This window comes from Rhea pennata, chromosome 7 (assembly GCF_028389875.1).
Source record: "Rhea pennata isolate bPtePen1 chromosome 7, bPtePen1.pri, whole genome shotgun sequence".
Lineage (NCBI taxonomy): Eukaryota > Metazoa > Chordata > Aves > Rheiformes > Rheidae > Rhea > Rhea pennata.
Genome location: NC_084669.1, coordinates 28,597,807 through 28,617,094, shown reverse-complemented (window position 1 = coordinate 28,617,094; position 19,288 = coordinate 28,597,807). Strand labels below are relative to the sequence as shown.

Sequence of the window (19,288 nt, the reverse complement as noted above, 5' to 3'; positions counted from 1 at the left end):
TCAAAAAAAATCAGTGCCTATTGCCATTAGTCATTATCGCAGAATGAGAACCAACTTCTTGCACAGTCCAGTTACGCTGTACTAAATTCAGTGTAACTACTCTTATGAATAAAGATAAGCATTCATGAAGTGTTTGCTAGTTCAGATATCATTGTTAGTCAGGATCATCTGTCAGAGCAGGACCCTAACAAAACATCCCATTCAAACAGCTATCTGGGCAGCAAAATCTAGTAGAAAAGATAATTGGTGATAGAAAGATGTTTTTATTTAATGCTTCAGGAATATTTAAAATAAACTTCTGGATGTTCTACATCAGAGAATAATCCTCACAGTCAAGTGTACTTGGTCTTGTAGCACTCACACTTACCTATTGCTAAAACTACAAGTCTGAAGCATTTTCATTCATTGCAAAACTAAGTCATCTGGTCAATTCTTACGTATGTGTGTATGTACAGTTACCTGTGCTAAAGTGAAATTCTTATCATAAACACTAATGGAAGTAGTCTTGGATCATTCTGAGACATTTAACAATTTTGAAATTTCATCACTCATTCAACATTTCCAGGAAATTTCCATTTACAAGTTGAAACTACGCTCTTAACTCAGTGCATATCCTGAAAACATTATCAAAAGAACCGGGGCGAAGTCTTGGGAAAGCTTAGAATTTTGTTTCAGAAGTAGACAGATTATGTCCAACTCAGTCCTACCATGAAACAGCTTAATGCACAAGAAAGATCAAATTTTAAAATACAAATGGCAAGAGAAGTTGGTCTCTCAGAGGCTCATAACATTATCAGAATAACAGTGTCAGGTTGTCAACACACTGCCAGAAGATTAAACTTTGCATCTTGAACATCCTAAATGAAGGTGCTGCTTTCAGGACAGCAGGTCTTTACAAGCCAGGAAAGCACTACAATTAGATATTAAAAAAAAAAAAAAAAAAAAAAAAGTATCAGAAAGAGTCATAGGAGGCAGTGTTGCTATGGCTAGAAAAAAAAAAGGTATTGTTCCTGTGTTTGCTACCACTTTATGTTCAATGCATTCTTTCAGTTACATGGAAAATTTTTGGAGTTAACAAGTTTATTTTCCACTACAAAACAAAGGAGTATCATAGGAAACCAATTTAGGTAAGTGTAAAAAAACCACCACAATGAAAGAAGAATTCACTTTGAGAGAGAAGAACAGCTGTTTTACATTTTGGTTCATTTTCTTTGATATAGGAAGTGGAGACTGCAAGAGGTCACAGCAATTCCTTCACCTAGTTCTGCTAACACCATATTTTCAACTTGTTCACCAACTTCCCTGCTGTTCTACTCTTGACTTTCTCAGCAGTCTGATACATGAATTCACTTACAGTCCATTGAGTGGTAATCTTAGGAATATCCTGTGATAGCGATGTAAAAATACTGAAGTCCATTTCTATTTGTGATAGAAAGCTGTAGTTCAGATCTACTGGAGTAGATGACTAGTTGATCTCCCCCACAGCACATTGAAATGCAAGAAATATCATTTTTATATATACACATATACACACACACAAATGTAATGATGAAACAGCATGTACTATACTATAAATATACAATGACATTACACATATTAGCATACTATACTACACAATTCATTGTATTTTTAAGTGATCTTTTCTTTGAGGAACAATTTTGCAAGAATGAAACTGGTATCATATAATTTCACCCTAAGTCATCATCCCTATAAAACTGTAATTTTTTGCCATACTATGCTCATACCTAAAAGCATCCAAAGTATCCAAACATCTGTTATCCCCCTTCCATAACTACTTTTACTCTCAATGGCTTTATTTGCAAAATTGAAAACGTAGCATAACAAAAACAACTAACCTGCAGCAGTGAGATAGCTATGAAGACACCCGCAACAATGTAGATATTTCGGGGTAACCAAGCTTCAAGAGCAAGGATACAGCCTTTGATGAAAATCTGATCATCCCATTGGCTCTTGCTCTAAATACAGGGAAGAAGAATTTGAAAATACATTACTTCTTTGCTCAAGTTTGTTACACCATCATCTGATCACATGGCAGGATATAACTAAACTAATGATGTTTCGCATATACAGCTAATGTTTTTAGCCAAACTCCAGAAATACAAACATGCTCAAACTAACTCAAAGAATGCCAGGACAATGATGTTAGGATCTCACAGCAAATTCTATTATTAGAATGCTTTAGAATTAGCACAGAAATGAAATACTGTGAACTAATAATTGAGACATCTGAATGCAAGTCTTACCTCCCTTTCAGAAACACTTTTTTTCAACTTGTTCCCTCACTTGCTTTCTCTACCTTCCCATAATACAGATAAATTTACTTTAAATAAAAACAACCTTTCCTCCACACTACTAGCATGATGTAGCACAATTAATTAGCTCCTAGAATTCTGAGCTACTGACACATGCACCAGCAGTTCCACATAATTTTAATTATTTTGCCTATGCAAGCGCTAAAAATGTAATCTGAAAGACTTAAATCTACGTATTATACTGGTAGGCACAGGACATGATAGACAACATTTCAGCACCTCACCTTCTTTCTGACATCATAGCCACACTGAGTATTCACAACTTTTTGCTGCAAAGGAAAAGAGATAGAAAGTGTATCAATTGATTTTTAATTGCTTATATTCACAGGTTTTTCTACCTACTAAATTCATGGACAAGTAAATACCAAAACCAGTATTTTTCTAGAAGCATTTCACTAAAAATTAGCAAAGCATTAACGGAACACCAGAAAAGTAATGACAAAGCAGAGATGTATATTAGCAGTAAAACATCTTCCATACTCCCCCAAAAGTCTCAGTAAGTTGCCTTCTTTCATCACTTGACTTTCAACTAGCAAGGATTCTTCCATATAAAGAAGCATAACTGTATTGCCAGTCTACAGGCAAAACATTTGTAAGATCCTTTTCATGAAATTTAGCTATTTCATGTAACGCAAACATTCTGAGGTAGCAAAGGTATAAAGCTGATTTAGGTAATGGAGGAAACATGCCCTACACAGTCCATTACTTCACATGGTGTGCAATTTGCTAACCCAAAGAGTAAGAGGTATTTACAAGCTATCTGAACTCCTTTAGAGTTGATAGTTGCAGATCTACCACATACCCTGGCTCCAAGATACAGCTAGTTCTGAAAAAGAAAATGCTGAAGTTGTAGAACCCAAGTAGGAAGACTATGAATGCTTCCAGACCACAGCTCCACACAGCCTGATGGCAGAATATAGCTCCAACCTTGCAAAAACTTTCCTTTCAGGACCTTCTCTTTACAAGAATTATGAAAACCTGCTTACTATACAATTATAGTATAGTACAACACACAGTGAGAAAAATTTAAATGCAAGGAATGGAACCTCATAGAAAAAGACACTTAAACTCACCAATGACTCCTTAAACACATGCCTCCAGAAACAGAAAAGGCTGCAGTTGAACAGAACTGCTTTGAATTAAACTGCTGAAATTACTGGGGAATCTGAACTTGCAATCTTTCCCTGACATCCTTCTCTGGCTGATGTCCAATGTAAGCACAAGTGAAGATAAGTATAGCCTACCAACGACTATCTGCTCTGCATGAGGATATCTGGATGGATCTTCTGAGCCATAATTAAGCCGAATAATGCTACAGAGCATTTAGATATCTACCTCTGCATTTTGGCTTCCACTGAAGGAGCCAGATTCTTAAAGTCTAGTTCACAGATCTAACTCATAAGCACATAAATTTTGTCAAATCATGAAGTGATTCAAGTGCTTTAAGTTGTGTTTGTGCGTAAAGCGCTTTAGTTGCTGATAAACCAAGTCATCAGCAGATGGAGTTACTACTACTTGTTTAGCAGATGGATGGTGTACAGTAATTTAACAGAACGTGCTCTCAAATCCCGACAATCTGAATGAGAGGGGTCAGGAGTTCAAGAAAACATGCATTTGGAAATAATACAGACAGCATCCACAGACCAAATCCATACGAAACTCCTCGTGGCAACACATTTCCAGCTCTATCACAGTTGCCACATTTAGACATTAAAAAGAATGAAATGATTTGTTTCTATCAAGAGAGTAAATTTTGATAGTTTGAAAGGTCTTTTAAAGCCCTAGGCATCACTCCATATTCAGGAAGTGCTTCCTTTCGTAATTCCCTAGCAACATCACAGCAACACAAAACCAGGAAAAAACTTACAGCAGGATCAGGTATACAACAGGAAAAAGGAACACCACATTTCTCACGACTTTTGCTTTCACTGCTACAGTTAAAATATATGTTAAGGTCCCAGTCATCTGGACCCTGCGCACCACAGCAATGGTTCTGCAACAGAAACGAACACACACTTAGCATTCAGTTATTTTCGAGACAATACATCCATTAAACAGTTCTCCAAAATGGTATTTGCTGATCATCTTCACTTTCCAAAGGCTGTGTAGAATCAATGGCAATACTACAGTACAAAACTGAGTAATCTACAGCATGGCTCTATAATTGCAACAGAATATATTTGGCACATTATTCCTGGAAATGAATGTCAACATGATATCATAAAAATTGTCACTGTAGATGTAATTGCCAGATGTAATTATGATATATCCATAAATGGTGCAACAAAAGTTTACAGAAATGCTTTGTTTTTCTTTATTTCCAAGTCAACCAAAACCATGGGGAAAGTTTCCCAAAATTTGTGGCTGAAACTTTAAATATTTGTCAATCAACCATTTTTCCCCTCCCTGTTTACTGCAAAGATTGATCAAACATTTGTGAATATACTTTTTTAAATTAACAAATTTTCATATTCAAATGAATTAACTGATAAAATGTCACTAGCTCTAAAGTCAGTCAGCTCTAGAAGTATTTCACCTAAGTTTCTTGACCTAACTAATGTAAAGCAATTACTAAATTCTAGACTTTTCAATGAATGTCCAAGTCCTAGAACTAATGGAACCTATCTTCCTACTAAGTTATGCCTTGCAGTTGACTGACCTGGATATTTGAGTGCAAGCATTCCCCCATAATTTAAGTGGTATACTATCAGAGACTTTCCTGGTACCTATGTAGGAAGTTCCCTCCTCTACTAGGTCTCTAGCTTTTCTTTGTTCACTGCCAATCTTCACAAAACTTGTATTAACTTAATTATCCCTGAGACTTCTGCCCAAACTTGGATGAAATCAGTAAATGAGTTACCAACTGGTGACAGATACTGATGTGAAAAGACAGAACTGCATACACCCATACACCTAGTTCTCACAGGAAAACTGACTAAAGAATTGAATAGAAAGGTCAGAATACAGTATTAAGAGAAGCAACTTTAAGTCAATAACTGCTTCAATACTTTTACAGCAAAGATAGCAAAACAGCTTCACTTCTGCCTTCCTAGTCCCCTCTCCCTGTCAAACAAGCCTTTTTAAAAAGGCATGCAACCACTAAGCACACTCATCTGTGTTAGCAAGGTGGACATACTAATCTTGCTCAACTATAGGCCTGAAAGTAACGTAAGTTTCCACTTAGCCAGTAAAATGAACTGCCTACAAAAAGCTCTTTGGGCTCCAGAGACACATCCTAAAGACACAGCAAGTCAGCTCATGACTCCTTAGAAGATGCATTTTGGTGAGGCATTTACAAATACTGCTGCACTTTGTTCAACCCTTACAGGACTGTGCTTAATATTGTAAACTTTTCCTGTTTGCTCAGTGACAGGCTGATTGAGATGCTCTGTCCATTTTTTTCAGGTTTCTTAGCTCATTAAGTTTAGCTACTGAACTCTTTATTAAGCTCAGCCTTTTACTCTCACTGAAAAGTACTCAACCGTAGTTCATTATAAATCAGCTTAGTTTATTAACCTGGCTGGCTGCAGTCAAAGTAGATTAAACAGGAAGAGCAACTCAAATTTGAAACAGTTACTGATGTTGGAAGTGGCGAGGTAACAAGTGAGGCAAGACCTTACAAAAAGCGCCCTTAGCACTGAAAGCTAAAGCAAATAGCACTGAAATTTGTAAGACTCTACCTATTGAACACTGCCACATACACTATCAAGACATACAAGAGCAAGCAAACAAGACAGGTAAAGCTGTTATAGAGCTGTTCAAGGCAGTTCTCCAGTCCAAAATACGCCTTGCTATCAAACTGAGTCAATGGCACAGACTTCTAAACTTGACCTTCTAAAGGATGAAGGAACAACAACAAAACACTATTCAATCTTCTATCACAAGAAAAATATTTTTTACCACTTCATGAAGTATACCCACACACTGTTTCTCTTCATCTATATTTGTTAAAAATATATACGTATACATATTCATATAGATGTGTATGTGTATATATTTTTATATATACACACACACACACACACAGTTCAATGGATATATGTATACACACACACATACAATAAAGATCAGAAAAGTCACCTTTACTGGAAGGTTTCTTAGGTATCACTACAAGAGAAACTGATCAATTGAAAGCCACCAGGCCCTTACTAGCACAGGGCTTGTCAACTCCTGGTATACACCACTGTCTTAACTGAATATTTTAGGTCCACAGAAGAATAAAATTGTTTCACCCTTCCATCACTGCCCAGTTACAGATTGGCCTTTCACATTCCTTTGGTTCACTGCGAGGTCTGTCTCAGAAGATAAAAGGCCGTACTGCATCCCTGTACAAGGCTGCAATGTCTCCTAAAATTAGGGTAGGCTTGTTTTATTTTTTTGCTATACACAGGTTTTTGTTAACTTTTCATTTAAACTGCTGCAACATCGTGACCAGAACAGGGGAGCATGTCAAAGACGTAGAAAAATAGATGGGTGTTCGGCAAAGCTGCCACATTTGTACTTAGAAAAGCACTGTATCTCAAATCTTGCCTCTCTAATGCCTTCAGGGCAGAAACAGCAGAATAGCACATTTGTAATACGGCATTATTAGTTACTAGGTATGAATCTATAAAACATATACAGGGGAAAACTCTGAGCTACCTCTTCTCCTAAAAGGCACAAAAGCAACATGGACACAAACTTACAATTTTCTGTAGTGAATCAATGAGGTTCTGAAGGTCAATATCATCTCGGTAGGACTTAATGTTATTCTCAAAGAATTCCTTGACCCTGTCCCTCACCCAATCCTGGAACAAGAAAGCCAAGACTGCCACTGCCAGCTCCAGCAGAAATATAAACATGATTGCTCCACAGAACTGTAAAAACAAAGTCACAAGTTAGAAAATATACATCCAGTTCTACAAGAGGTGGTCAGCAAAGTAAGAATATACTGCAAAAAAAGCAAGAGCTAGAGTTACTCTTCATTCTGGTTACCTAAAGTACAGGACAAACAAAACCATTGAACCACAGTCAACGTACAGCAGTGAAAATACTAACAAGCAAGGGGCTACAAAACATTGGATTAAATTAGTTCTAACATTGCTTCTTAGACAGTTTCATTTTTATCACTTTTCCAGCTTGTTTCTAAATCTGAAGCAAAGAAGAAATCCCAGTACAAAAAGAAATGTTCAAGAGATCTCATGTTAGTCACTTCAGTTTCCTGATTTTGCTTACCAAGCACTCAAAAGAGATTTTTAAACTTTTAAGGGATTTCATTTTCCCTAAGAAATACTGAAAGGAGATAATGTCTTAACTAAGTATGTTCCAAAATACAGTATTTTGTGAGATTACATATTCATTATTTTATGTCCTGAGATACATACTATAAAGACACTGTAATAGCAGCATGAATGAAAAAAGCAAGGAACATTTTCCCAAAAGAAAACAAAGACATAGATTTAAATCTACACTGCCTTAAGTGTCATTTCCCAGAGAGGCTTGTCAGGACAGTAGGTTTACCATGTATATTGAAACAAAATCAAATTCCTAAATTCATTTTCTGGTTTTGCTCACCAGTCCTTCATCTATCATCCCCTGCTTTCATATGCATAGTGATCTACTAGTATAATGAAGTTACTTACAAACTTTAAAAGGCAGATGTTTTCTCTCAGTGCTCCTACACAACCAGCGAATCCCAAAGTAAACATCACTATTCCAACCACCAAGACAAGTACCACTGGGTCCAGGCCATGAAGACCAGTCACTTTTGTTAGATCAGACAATACACCCTGAAAGACGAAAACAGGATAATGGAAAAAGGTTATTCCCCTATGCATGTTTTTCATTTAACATTTTTTCATTTAACATGTGATTTCCACATGAACTGCTCTTAAATCCTTGAGATTGCCAATAACGACCCCCACAAGAATTATGTAATTTTGCTTCTTCAGTATGCTTTAAGTATTTTTTAATAAACAAATTCAATCAGCTTATCTTGTCATAAGTAGATGTTTTCCAATAAGAGATATACAGGTGTTAGAAGTAATTCGCACAATGAAGCCACAAATGCCCCCCATGAATTTACACGGGGTTTTACAACAGGAACACAGCAAATAATTGAAGAACATACAACTCCTCACAGCTTCCTAAGTACCTTTCATAGGTGACCGGAAGAAAGTCTGGGGCAAGAGAGTTATTAACAATACTAATTTCCTTCACTGCCGCAGAGGAATTAGACTGAATGCAAGGTTACATTTACTAAGCCTTCCAAAAACAGCACAGTTCCAGCATAGTCTCAGCTTTCCAGAATACATTTTCCTAGGTCTATCTGCCAAGCAAGCTTCCACAAGATGGTGCCAAAAGCTCAATACTATCACTGAATATTTAATTTCACAGCAAAAGATTTGATATTTTACATTAACTTGAAATGAGTCTATCAGAATAAAGTCACTCCCATTACTAACTCTTAAACAAAAACAAAAAAATATCCGCCACACACGGACAAGATTCCACCCATCTTAACCATCTAAATGTCTGAGTTGCAGAAACTGACAGAACATCCTAGCTACAGAAGACATTATAGGTGATATGTTAAGGAAGGCAAACAAAATTTTGATTCTGTTTTCAAGGGTCTTCTCCCAACATTTTAGTTATACTCTTTCTATCACTGAACATACTTAGGATTGCTCCTCTAAACAGCTTTCAAAATGCAGTACGGTCTTTATATTCCCTCCCCAAAAAGTTCTCACACCAAAAAGTTACCCACTCCCTTAGAGGCATTTGCAATCCAGTTTTAACGGCATTCCCTTTTATCAACTATCCTAAGACACCACTTATCTTGACAATAATTTGGAGTACATGTAAACACACGGCCAATATAATGAAGTCCTCATTCTTTCCAATTTAGGTTTTAAAGAAAGTAAAGAACAATTATTCTTATGCAGGGACATGCAGGAGGCCATGCAATAGTGAGTGTTCCTCATACACTCATTAGCAATAGAGAACACCATTTTAGTATGACAAAAAACTTCCCTTTAAAAGCAACAACAAAAAATGGAGCTCAATAAAGCAAAAGTAAAATACATTTTACACAAAAGGTAAACATCCCACAACTAAGAGGCATATTCTCAATGTAATTATATTCAATATTAAAAAAAATGTCACAGACATTCAAAGCTCACAATTCATGTGAACAACTTAATTTTGTCAAAGGAATATAAATTCATTTTGCTACTCAAGTATTTGTGCTAGATTAGAAGCGTAAAGAACACATACCCTAAGAGAATACTTAGAAAAAAAAATCCAAATTTACATGTATACATAATAAAAGTGTTGTCTTTGAAATACAGCATTAGAAGAAAACTGACACAGAAGAACTTTACACAGGTAAACATCTCAAAAAAGAAGAAAATAATAGGAAATGGAGGCATATGTAAATGAAGCCCAATGGTTGAAGTCACAGTATCAGAAAATCCAAGAATAAAAGTCAGCTTTAAGTCTTCCTCTCAATCATTTATAACAGTGAATAAAACTCCAGTTTGTACATGCTTTGCTTGCTTACCACTTTTCTATTAAATGTTTCTAAGCATTATCATTTTGGATGAAGTGCATTAGCTACAAAGAGCAAATATGTACTGTCTTAAAAATTTTACCACCACCCATTAACAGACGGGACTTTGGAAGTCATCTAGTCTAACTCCCTGGCTCAAATCATGTCCAGCTAGATTAGGTTGCACAGGGACTTGCCCAATTGAGTTCTGCGTATCTCCAAGGATGGAGATACAACCACCTCTCTGGGCAACTGTTTCAGTGTTTGGTCAACCTCAGTGAAGAAATCTTTCCTAATAACTAAAATTTCTTGCATTTCAATATGTACCTGTTGCATCTCACTGTCATGTTGCACCACTGGTTCCATCTTCCATACACCTTCCTAATCAGGAAGGAGTAGATGAGGATGTAATCTCCCCTCAGCTTTCTCTCAAGACTGAAGAAACCCAGTTCTCTCAGTATAATGCATTCCAGTTCTCTGACCATCTTGATAACCTTTATCTGGACTCACCGCAGTATGCCAGTGTCTTCTACAGGGGAGTCCAAAGCTGGACACAGTATCCCAGATGCAGTCTCAAGAATGTTGAATATGGTTGGAAGAATATTTTCCCCTCGACTACTAGCCACGCTGTTGCTAATACAGCCCTGTATGCAGTTAGCTGTCTTTGTCACAAGGGCACATAGCTGACTGGTATTTAACTTTGCTCCACCAGGTGCCCACTTTTTTCACAAAACTGCTTTCCAGGCAGTCAAGCCAAAAGCCTGTACAGATCCATCAGGTTATTCCAACCCAGACACAGGACTTCACATTTGCTATTTTACCTCCATGAGTTTGTCCACCCATTTAAGGCCTGTCAATGTCTCCCTAAGTAAGGGTTGTGCTTTCCAGTATACTGACCCCATTTGTTACCCCAGCCATAAGCTTGTCATAAGTTCAGACTAACCAGTCTCCAGTTTCCTGTATCTTTGTGTCCTTCTTGAAATGGTTTTATTTAGGAAAGTTGTTTTCTTGAGATGGCTCAGTGCCACTTCTCTTGCTTCTATTAATAGTTTATAAAAGTCGCATTCATTTTCTCTCGATGATTTTCACAATATCCCTTGCATGATAGATTAGCTCCCATCTTGTTTTTAAAAGTAGATAAAATGTTAAAGCTTACACAATTACATGCTTGTTTAGAATAACAAAACTCTGCTAAAACAACATATGGACAGGCCAATTAGACACTCAAGTTAAAGAAACTGATTTGCTGTATCAGCAAACAGACACTGCAACTCAGATGGGTAACATCTTTACATAAGATTCTTTCAACACTTGGCACAGGAAACAGCAAGATCCTTCGGATATATTGCTAGCTCAAGCACATGCACAGGGTTTAAATCCAGACCAATCACTGCTGAGAAGTCAAAAATGAAGATTAGCCCTACTGGAAAAAGAAAGGGCAGAGAAGTCAAAGGAGCCCAATACAGTCCACAATGCACTAAGAGTTAGGATGCTCCAAACTTCAGCCACCTTAAAGTTATTTACGGCTGCAGCATATTCCAGCTTCTGGAATTCAGGAATTTTTCTTCTCATCTATTGTTCACAGAGACATTCATCTATAAAACGGCAGATCCACCACAGGCACATACTAGGGCTGAAGGATGGCACTAATATGATGGAATGTATGTATAGAGAAAGTGAGGTGAGAAATAAAGTACAGATTTCATGAACCATTCAAAAGTTTAAAACTGCAGGCAAAGTTCAAGTAATTTACTTAAAATAGGACAGACAGTAGAAATAATTCAGGCAGACATTATGAAATAAAGATAGGAAGAACCAACAACAAATTTAGCAAAGTTTTTCCTTCAGTAAGTTTAGTGTACCATAAAGGCCATTTGGCAAATGAAAGTAATTAAGAGTTAGCCATTTATATCCACACAGATCCCATGTGCTTCTTTACTAGAAGAGATTACCTAAATATAAGATGACAGATTCAAGATGAGGTAACTCCCTCCCTGAAGCAAGGGACAGAAAATTCTGTTGTTACAGAATAGGAGGTGAACACATTCCTGCATGGAGCTAGATTACTCACAATATGCCAGTGATAACATTTACCTGGTTGTGCAGATGTGTGCGCATGCACATAAGGGAGGGGAGAAAAAAAAAATCACCTCAGCATTAAATTCATCATAAAATTCTTTCACTTTTAATGAGTGGAGAAATCCAAGGCCTTGTGATACATGGGTAAATTCTTTGTATAGCCACTTTGAATAAGGAAACATTACACGAAAATTACCTATTCAGCAACATAACTTCACAGTGAGGGCACCTGCCTTTTACTAATAACTATGCTGCAGATCAAGTCTGCTAGTAATTGTCACTTTTCCCTACTTCTTGCAGTAGTATTAAGGTCATGGCTTTATATTTATATTAAGGGGGTAAACCACTAATTTCCACATATAATATTGCCTCTTTTCTTGTAACAGAAGTATGTAGGTACATAGCTGCACAGACTTCCCCTGACCAAAGAAGTTATTCAGCTGAATAACCGACTTCTATTTTTGGCCAAGGTTTCTTTTTCAGCTGGATCATGTTCCCCAATTTTGTTCCTCTACATAGTCACATAATCACTTATGCAGCTCCATGGAGAAAGGTGGAAGACAACAGTTTGCTTTAAGCTGGAATTCCCTCAGAAAGCTGGTTCCAACAATAGCCTGATAATAAATATTAAGGTGTTCTCAGACATCCCTTTAGTAACGCAAATTCTACAGCTGAATTTTAAATTCAAAATTGAGATAAGGCAGCTTACTTTTCTTAGCAAGTTGGCAACTATCAAGCCAATCTTGACACTTAGCATATTTTTGCTCCAAATTGCTGGACAAAATGGTTAGCAGCAGCAGAAAAACATAAGAAAGAAGTCTGAAAGCCATAAAATAGTCACAACAAAAAGAAAGGCTAGGTACACTTTTGTTCTTAGTTCTACCAGGAAAAACACCACCATCATATTGTCTTTCAAGCAGGTTCTTTTGTTTTTCACGCAGGTCAACAAGAAATTACTGTGAGGCTTTGTCAAGTTCAGCATACCTGTATTGGCATGCAGAAAGTACTGCCATCTAAATTTTTGGAAATACCATTTTTTTCCAGTCTTCAGAAGTGGAACAAAGTGATGCCAGAGTGCTGCGGCAGATTTAGGTAAATGCTACACACTTGTCCCAGAATTTCCCTAAGTCTGTCACATCTGTAACTGTGTGTGCTTTTAAAAAAATTTATAGATATACATACACATGCATATACATACACACAAGGTACCTTTTAAATTCTTCTCAAATGCTATTCCTTCCCAATAAGAAGAGGTGAGGAGAGCATTATATTTTTAGAAAATGCGTTTTCTAAAAGAACTAGATCATAAAGACTATATAAAGATTAAATTCTCACTAAAACCCTGAGTTCAGTTTACAGAGAAGTCTAAACATCAAGGACTACAACTTAACACACTATCAGGGAGCAGAATGAAACTCCAGCTAGTTTCAGTTAAGGCCATCTGAACATGTCTGAACATCTGTTCAGACACTATTTTTAATCCTTGCTGCTTCCCAAGGAAAAAAGTTTTACTTGTGGGACAGAGGAAAGGCAGGAGGGGGACAGTCAAAGTAACATCAATCATTTCTACACTTACCTTTTCACTCCATGCCCACAGACCAGCCGCAAGGAAGGCCACTCCAGCCAGCTGAAGGGACAAAAAAAAGAATTAGATTTACCAATGAATGAGAAAACACATACCCAGTCACGCAGCCTGTAGGACTCTTACTCAGAAAGACAACAAATATTGCCTCTAATCCCAGGCAATAGTAATGACATCCTTCCCCACAGGTCAATCCCTTTAGGAAAGGGGATTTAGAGTTCTTCTATTCCACAGCATTACCACCTTAAGAACTTTTTATAAACTACTGAAGTCGATTATTCAAGAAGTACATGCTGCTAAATTAACAGTTCCACATGTTCCTGTGCAAGTGGAGTTATCTTTGGCCCAGTGACTGTGCTTTAAACCCCTGCACACTGATAAAAAATTTCAGAGAATTTAATGCACTACTTCTAGCTTATTCCCCATTTAGTCATTCTATTGTACAATCTCAGACTGAAAGTAGCTGCAATTGATTTTTCATAACTTCAGTGTTGAGGCTCATAACATTAGCCTCTATTAGATAACTTTTCTTCCAGTTCCTAACCTTGTTTAAACTCCTTCGAATTAAGCTTAAGTAATGGTCTATCCACTTACTAAGCAACTAATTAACAACGAACAAACACTACACCAATTTCGATGTCTGTATAATGAATATTTCTGAATTAAATTCACTCAAATGAAGCAAGAGATCCTTGCCCTAATCTTTCACCCTTTTTCTCTCTTCTCATGCAGTTCATCTATAACACGCAGTTTCAATAATCATGCTAAAATGACATCTTGACAGATCAAGCTAACTCCTCTCTCTAGAAGAGTTTTCAAAACTTCTGCAAGAAGTGCTGCTCAAATAGATCATTTATTTCTTAAACAAATAGCAATACAAGGCAACGCTGCCTCGCTCTGAAAGTTTCAGGGCCTATTACTAGAAGTGTTTCAGTTAACCACTCTCTATTATTGTAAGAAATGCTATTTTTAATTTCAGATTTATGACGAGTTCTACTTTGAATTTTTGCCAAAGCATAATAAAGAGACTACTGACACACAGCCATATTTAAATTGCCCTAGCAGCAAAGCATTGCTTGATTATGGGGAAGTATTAGTACTTATTTGCAAGCTGACAACCAGTATTAGAAAAAAGAGTTTTGGTTTATTTGAATTTCCTCGGTATCCTCCTCATATACAGTAGGTTTATTTGCTTTGCAAAGATTTTCTTTTATTTGCTTCCTTTGCTTCTCCAAGATTTATTTGCTTCCTACTAAATTTCTCTACTGTACTGAAAAACCTTGTCCATTTGAGAGAGTCAGGCAAGTAGTTCTTTTTAATGCCTGATTAGCAATGAATGCAGAGAAAAAAATATATACTTGACACTACTGCTCCATTGACCTGGGAGAGCCTGCATTCCTTCTCTCAACCATTATCATAGAATCAGTAAGGTTGGAAGGGACCTCTGGAGATCATCTAGTCCAACCTCCGCGCTCAGCAGGGTCACCTAGAGCATGTTAGACAGGGTTGCATCCATGCAGGCCTACTTTAAGTGACATTCTAGCCTAACATGTCCATACAAGTCTGTCTTAACCATATGAAGGACTCAGGCTGCTTCCTCTTCCCCATTTAACCCAAATTAAATTCCTCTGCCCCATTGACAAGTGAAGTCCAACAACTGAAAAAGCCTTCCTGCAAAAGAGGTCCTTTCCTCTAGCAAATGCAGCATCTGAACTAGATAGGCATTACAGGCAACTCCCTATAGCACAGGCAAAACAGAAAATGGGACCCACTTGCACAAGAAAGAGGTGTGGATTTGAAGAACTGCTGGGTTTACTGCTGCTGACCCTACATCATGCTCAGGTCAAATGAGATCGTTCCAGGTATCCTCTGCTGGGGGGTGGGGGGGAGGGAAAGCTGGGATGTGGCAAAGGGCTAACAGTTATTCAACCTACTCTATAAAAATTACTCCAACAGTGGTACACACCCCTCTGGGCATGAAGCCTCATACCATGTTTTAGGGCTTAAACACAAATGTAAAAGATAAATCTGTTACCTACACATGGAAAAAAGAGTTGCAAGCAGGCAAAGCAGCGCAAAGTTAAATTTCCAGATGCTGTTTAATAAGCAACAGTACTGTGACTATTCAGACAGAAGCAACTAAATACATTTAAAGTGAAGATTTAAATCAAAGTAACTTTAACAATGATACAAAAGCGCCGCATGGATATAAACGAAATAGTGGACCAGGTCACCCCTAAGTCTAACCACAATGACTTTTCAAAGGAAAAAAATACAGAAATTAATAAACTAACTTACTGTATAACACTTAGATTGTAAAAGTACATGAAATTGATGCTTCTTTGTCCCTTTCCTCATTCCAAATGCACCAGGAATGCTGGAAGGCAGGGGAAGACACAGCTGCTATAATTTGCAGTAATCAGAATAAATTACACAGTATATGCAGCTGGATCTTGAGAATTATCTTCTAGTGAAATAACAAAAAGAACTAGGAACACAGATACTGTCTTCCACATTCTGTATGTTAACACTATTACTGAATAAGCAGATTGTCATCCTCAGACTGCCTTTCATTTTAATTACCACCTTAGCTAACGTGGAATGATTTTCTTGGTTATTGAGTAGATTTGCATTAACATGCTTTAGCCTTACCTACAGAGTAGAAGGCTTTGAGTATCCAATTAAACAATGCTAGCTATTGCTTTTTAAAAAACATTACACTACTTGAACATTTGAAAAGATTTCTGTAAACTTTCCACCCTTCTAGTCTGAAAAAAATTACAGTATCAGTAATGAGTAAAGAGAATACCAGAAGTTAAACAATTCTTTTCAGTGCAAAAACAAGAGTAGTAGAAATGTGTACTGTGAAGACTCTTAAGAGTCTTGAAAAAAATAAGTGAAAAATAAAAGGAGAACTAAAAGCCTCAGCTATTTCTTAAAGGGCTGTTTTGCTCATTACTGGTTCCCCAGCTCCAAGAAAAGATATCACCATGTACTAGATAAATTACTCCATTTCTTTCTTTCAAATCACAATTCAGTTTTAAAAAGGTACAAGTAGTAGCAGAAGGAAGGGACGATAGGTGCACAAGAGGAATGTGTGCATCATCACTATATTCAAAAAAGTCAGATTTGAAAGTAGTAACATGAACTTTGCTTCCACTTTCTAAAACAAAACGTTCAGTTTCACTTGACCAGGATATTTTCTTCTGCAGCATTACTTTTGAGGATCTATACAAACTATCTGCAAGTAAAAAATTAGTTAATTTGAGAAAAAATAAACTTAAGTTTTAGACCTATTTATGTTGATTCTTTGAGATTAAGCGAGACTTAAATGATTTCAAATTGATTAGCAACAGCCAAACTGCATGCATTAAGTTCTTTCAGTTAACTTAAGTCAGCCAAGTGTGATGTATTTTGTAGAAAAAACACAAAATCATCAGCCACAACAGTGACTACAGAGACTGCTAAGTTGCAAGGGAAATGGCAGCTATTTAACTGAATACTATTTGTTTTAAATACAGCACACAGACTTTAAAGTATATCATTGAAAACTACTGTAAACACTGTGCTGACAAAAACAGCCTCAAAAGTTGTGCTCAACTGAGCATGCTCAATACAGAGTTCTAAAGTTCTACATAGAGAACTAGCACCAGGACAACATCCCCTCGTCGCCACTCGTATAGAGGCATTCAAGTGACATGCTGGGAACTGATCAGTTCACCAAAGCGGCCACATGAATAGCAGAATGGGTGGCTGAGAACTGTTCCCAGAGTGACAGTGAGCAACCAGATCAACATCCTTCCCCCTCACCCCCTCCACACACACATGAAAGGTAACAGGAGATATTTAGATGTTCGCCTCTTATGAGAATCCAAACGATCTTTAAGCAAGAACAAACTGGATTACACAACTCATCTTTAAATCTTAGTCATTTAAGCTAAATACTGCCTGACAGGTTGGATGGAAGCACGTATGACAACTCCACTGCACTCCTTTAAACAGGAAACTAGAACAAGTAACCAGCATTTGGGCATCTCCTGTTTTAGAATTGAAAAATCCATGATGTTAACATACTGCATTGGGCTTTAAGTTCTGCTCAGAAGAAGCAGAAGCTCAAAAAGAACTGCAGACACCATACAGAAGATCATTTAGTTTAAACATAATCCATTCCAAACCACACTTGGAATTCCTTTGACTAAACTATTAGAGTCACCCTAACAACTGAGAAAATGGGATCTAATTTGCTTCTCAGATCTAAGTTGCAGCTTTCCCATCCTTGCCTCTTCACTCCTCCTTTCCCATCCTTGCCTCTTCACTCCTCCTTTCCCATCCTTGCCTCTTCACTCCTCCTTTCCCATCCTTGCCTCTTCACTCCTCCTTTCCCATCCTTGCCTCTTCACAGACTTTTCCTCTTGGAGTGAGGAAAAAACTTAATGGTAAATTCTCTCCTCTTTTCCCAGTACAACCTTGCAAAATGATCCTGAAAAACTACATAAATTGTGGAAGTCAAGAAAGTCTTGCACTAATCTATTTCTTAATTTCTAAAAATGAGTTCAAATTTCTGTTTGAGTTCAGAGTAGTTTTCCCCTTCACCATCAGGTTCAGAGCAAAAACGTTTGCTGGGAGTCTTCTGTAGCATGAGTGAAAATTTTTGCTTCCCCCAAACCCTTATGAGCCATGTACAAAAAACAGAATTAGAAGATAAATCAAGATGACAATAGCCAAAAGCTATTTTACCAACCTGAGAGGCACTGAACTTGCCTATTACTAAAAGGCTTTGTCAGAGAACACATGAAATTCTTTATCTCACTTGGATAAATAGAGGGACTTGAATAGCTACTTTCTGGCTTGAAGAGTATTCTTGGATTACCTCAAGAAAAATCAGCTGGATACAGAAGGGTGAGCACAAAAGATAGACATGATCGAGGCACTTCCATTTATCCCATAGAGCTTTCTAAGTGGGAGCTTGAAAGCTTAGAGCAGTATGGTGCCATGACATGCCAGAGGACACCACAGCACTCCACCCTGGGTCAGTCATGTCATCATTACCACCTGTCTGCGGGGCCTTCACAAAATGATTCATTCAATGTAAAATGACTCAGCATAGAAAGGTGCCAGAATCAAGCTTTTCACCTTACATTACTACAATCAATTATTGTGCCAAATAAAGCCATTTGGCAAAAAACTTTAAAACTCAATGAGAGGTCTAGTCTAGCTTTGCTGTAATATAACAATTTTACTTGACCTTCTGAGCGCTCACTCCACGGCTAGCTTAATGGTTGCAGTATTGCTTCATCAGCATTCAGATGAAGAGAGTACTTCAAAAGATTCAATCTTAATAACAGGCTTTAAAAGCAAGAGGAAAACAAAGGAATTCTGTGTTAAAGACACATCTGGGAGGACAGACCATTCTGATGACCTTCATTCCTTTCTTATGAAAAGACAAGCACAAAGACCTGAGAAACAACTTTGCAAACCAATCATAAGTACAAAACTACAACTGATAAAGCAAGATGAACTGAACAATGTACTGTCAGGTTGCCCACATAACAAAACCTTTTTTTGGGGGTGGGGAGGTGTTACAGATTTTTAAAGGCCAGTTAGGCTCTGGGGTTGCCATTGTTAAAATACAGTAAACCTCCCCATATACACACAAAAAAAAAATCCTATTTGTCCCTTTTGAGTTTGGCATTTTGTTAGTCCTACATTTTGACCTACATGAACCATATTTGAAGCATTAAACAAACTGTAAAGAAAAGCAACTAT

At 37.2% G+C, this 19,288-nt stretch overlaps 1 protein-coding gene across 1 annotated transcript in view; it reads right to left on the bottom strand.

The window, feature by feature from the left end:
• TSPAN14 (tetraspanin 14) overlaps positions 1–19,288 on the bottom strand; it is a 44,396-nt gene that overhangs the window by 5,673 nt on the left and 19,435 nt on the right. Inside the window, exons 3-8 of the mRNA XM_062579785.1 lie at positions 13,517–13,567; positions 7,955–8,101; positions 7,019–7,189; positions 4,201–4,326; positions 2,558–2,602; positions 1,857–1,976 (exon numbers count right to left, since the gene is read on the bottom strand). Coding sequence (XP_062435769.1) covers positions 1,857–1,976; positions 2,558–2,602; positions 4,201–4,326; positions 7,019–7,189; positions 7,955–8,101; positions 13,517–13,567 — 660 coding nt within the window. The remainder of the gene's footprint in view (positions 1–1,856; positions 1,977–2,557; positions 2,603–4,200; positions 4,327–7,018; positions 7,190–7,954; positions 8,102–13,516; positions 13,568–19,288) is intronic.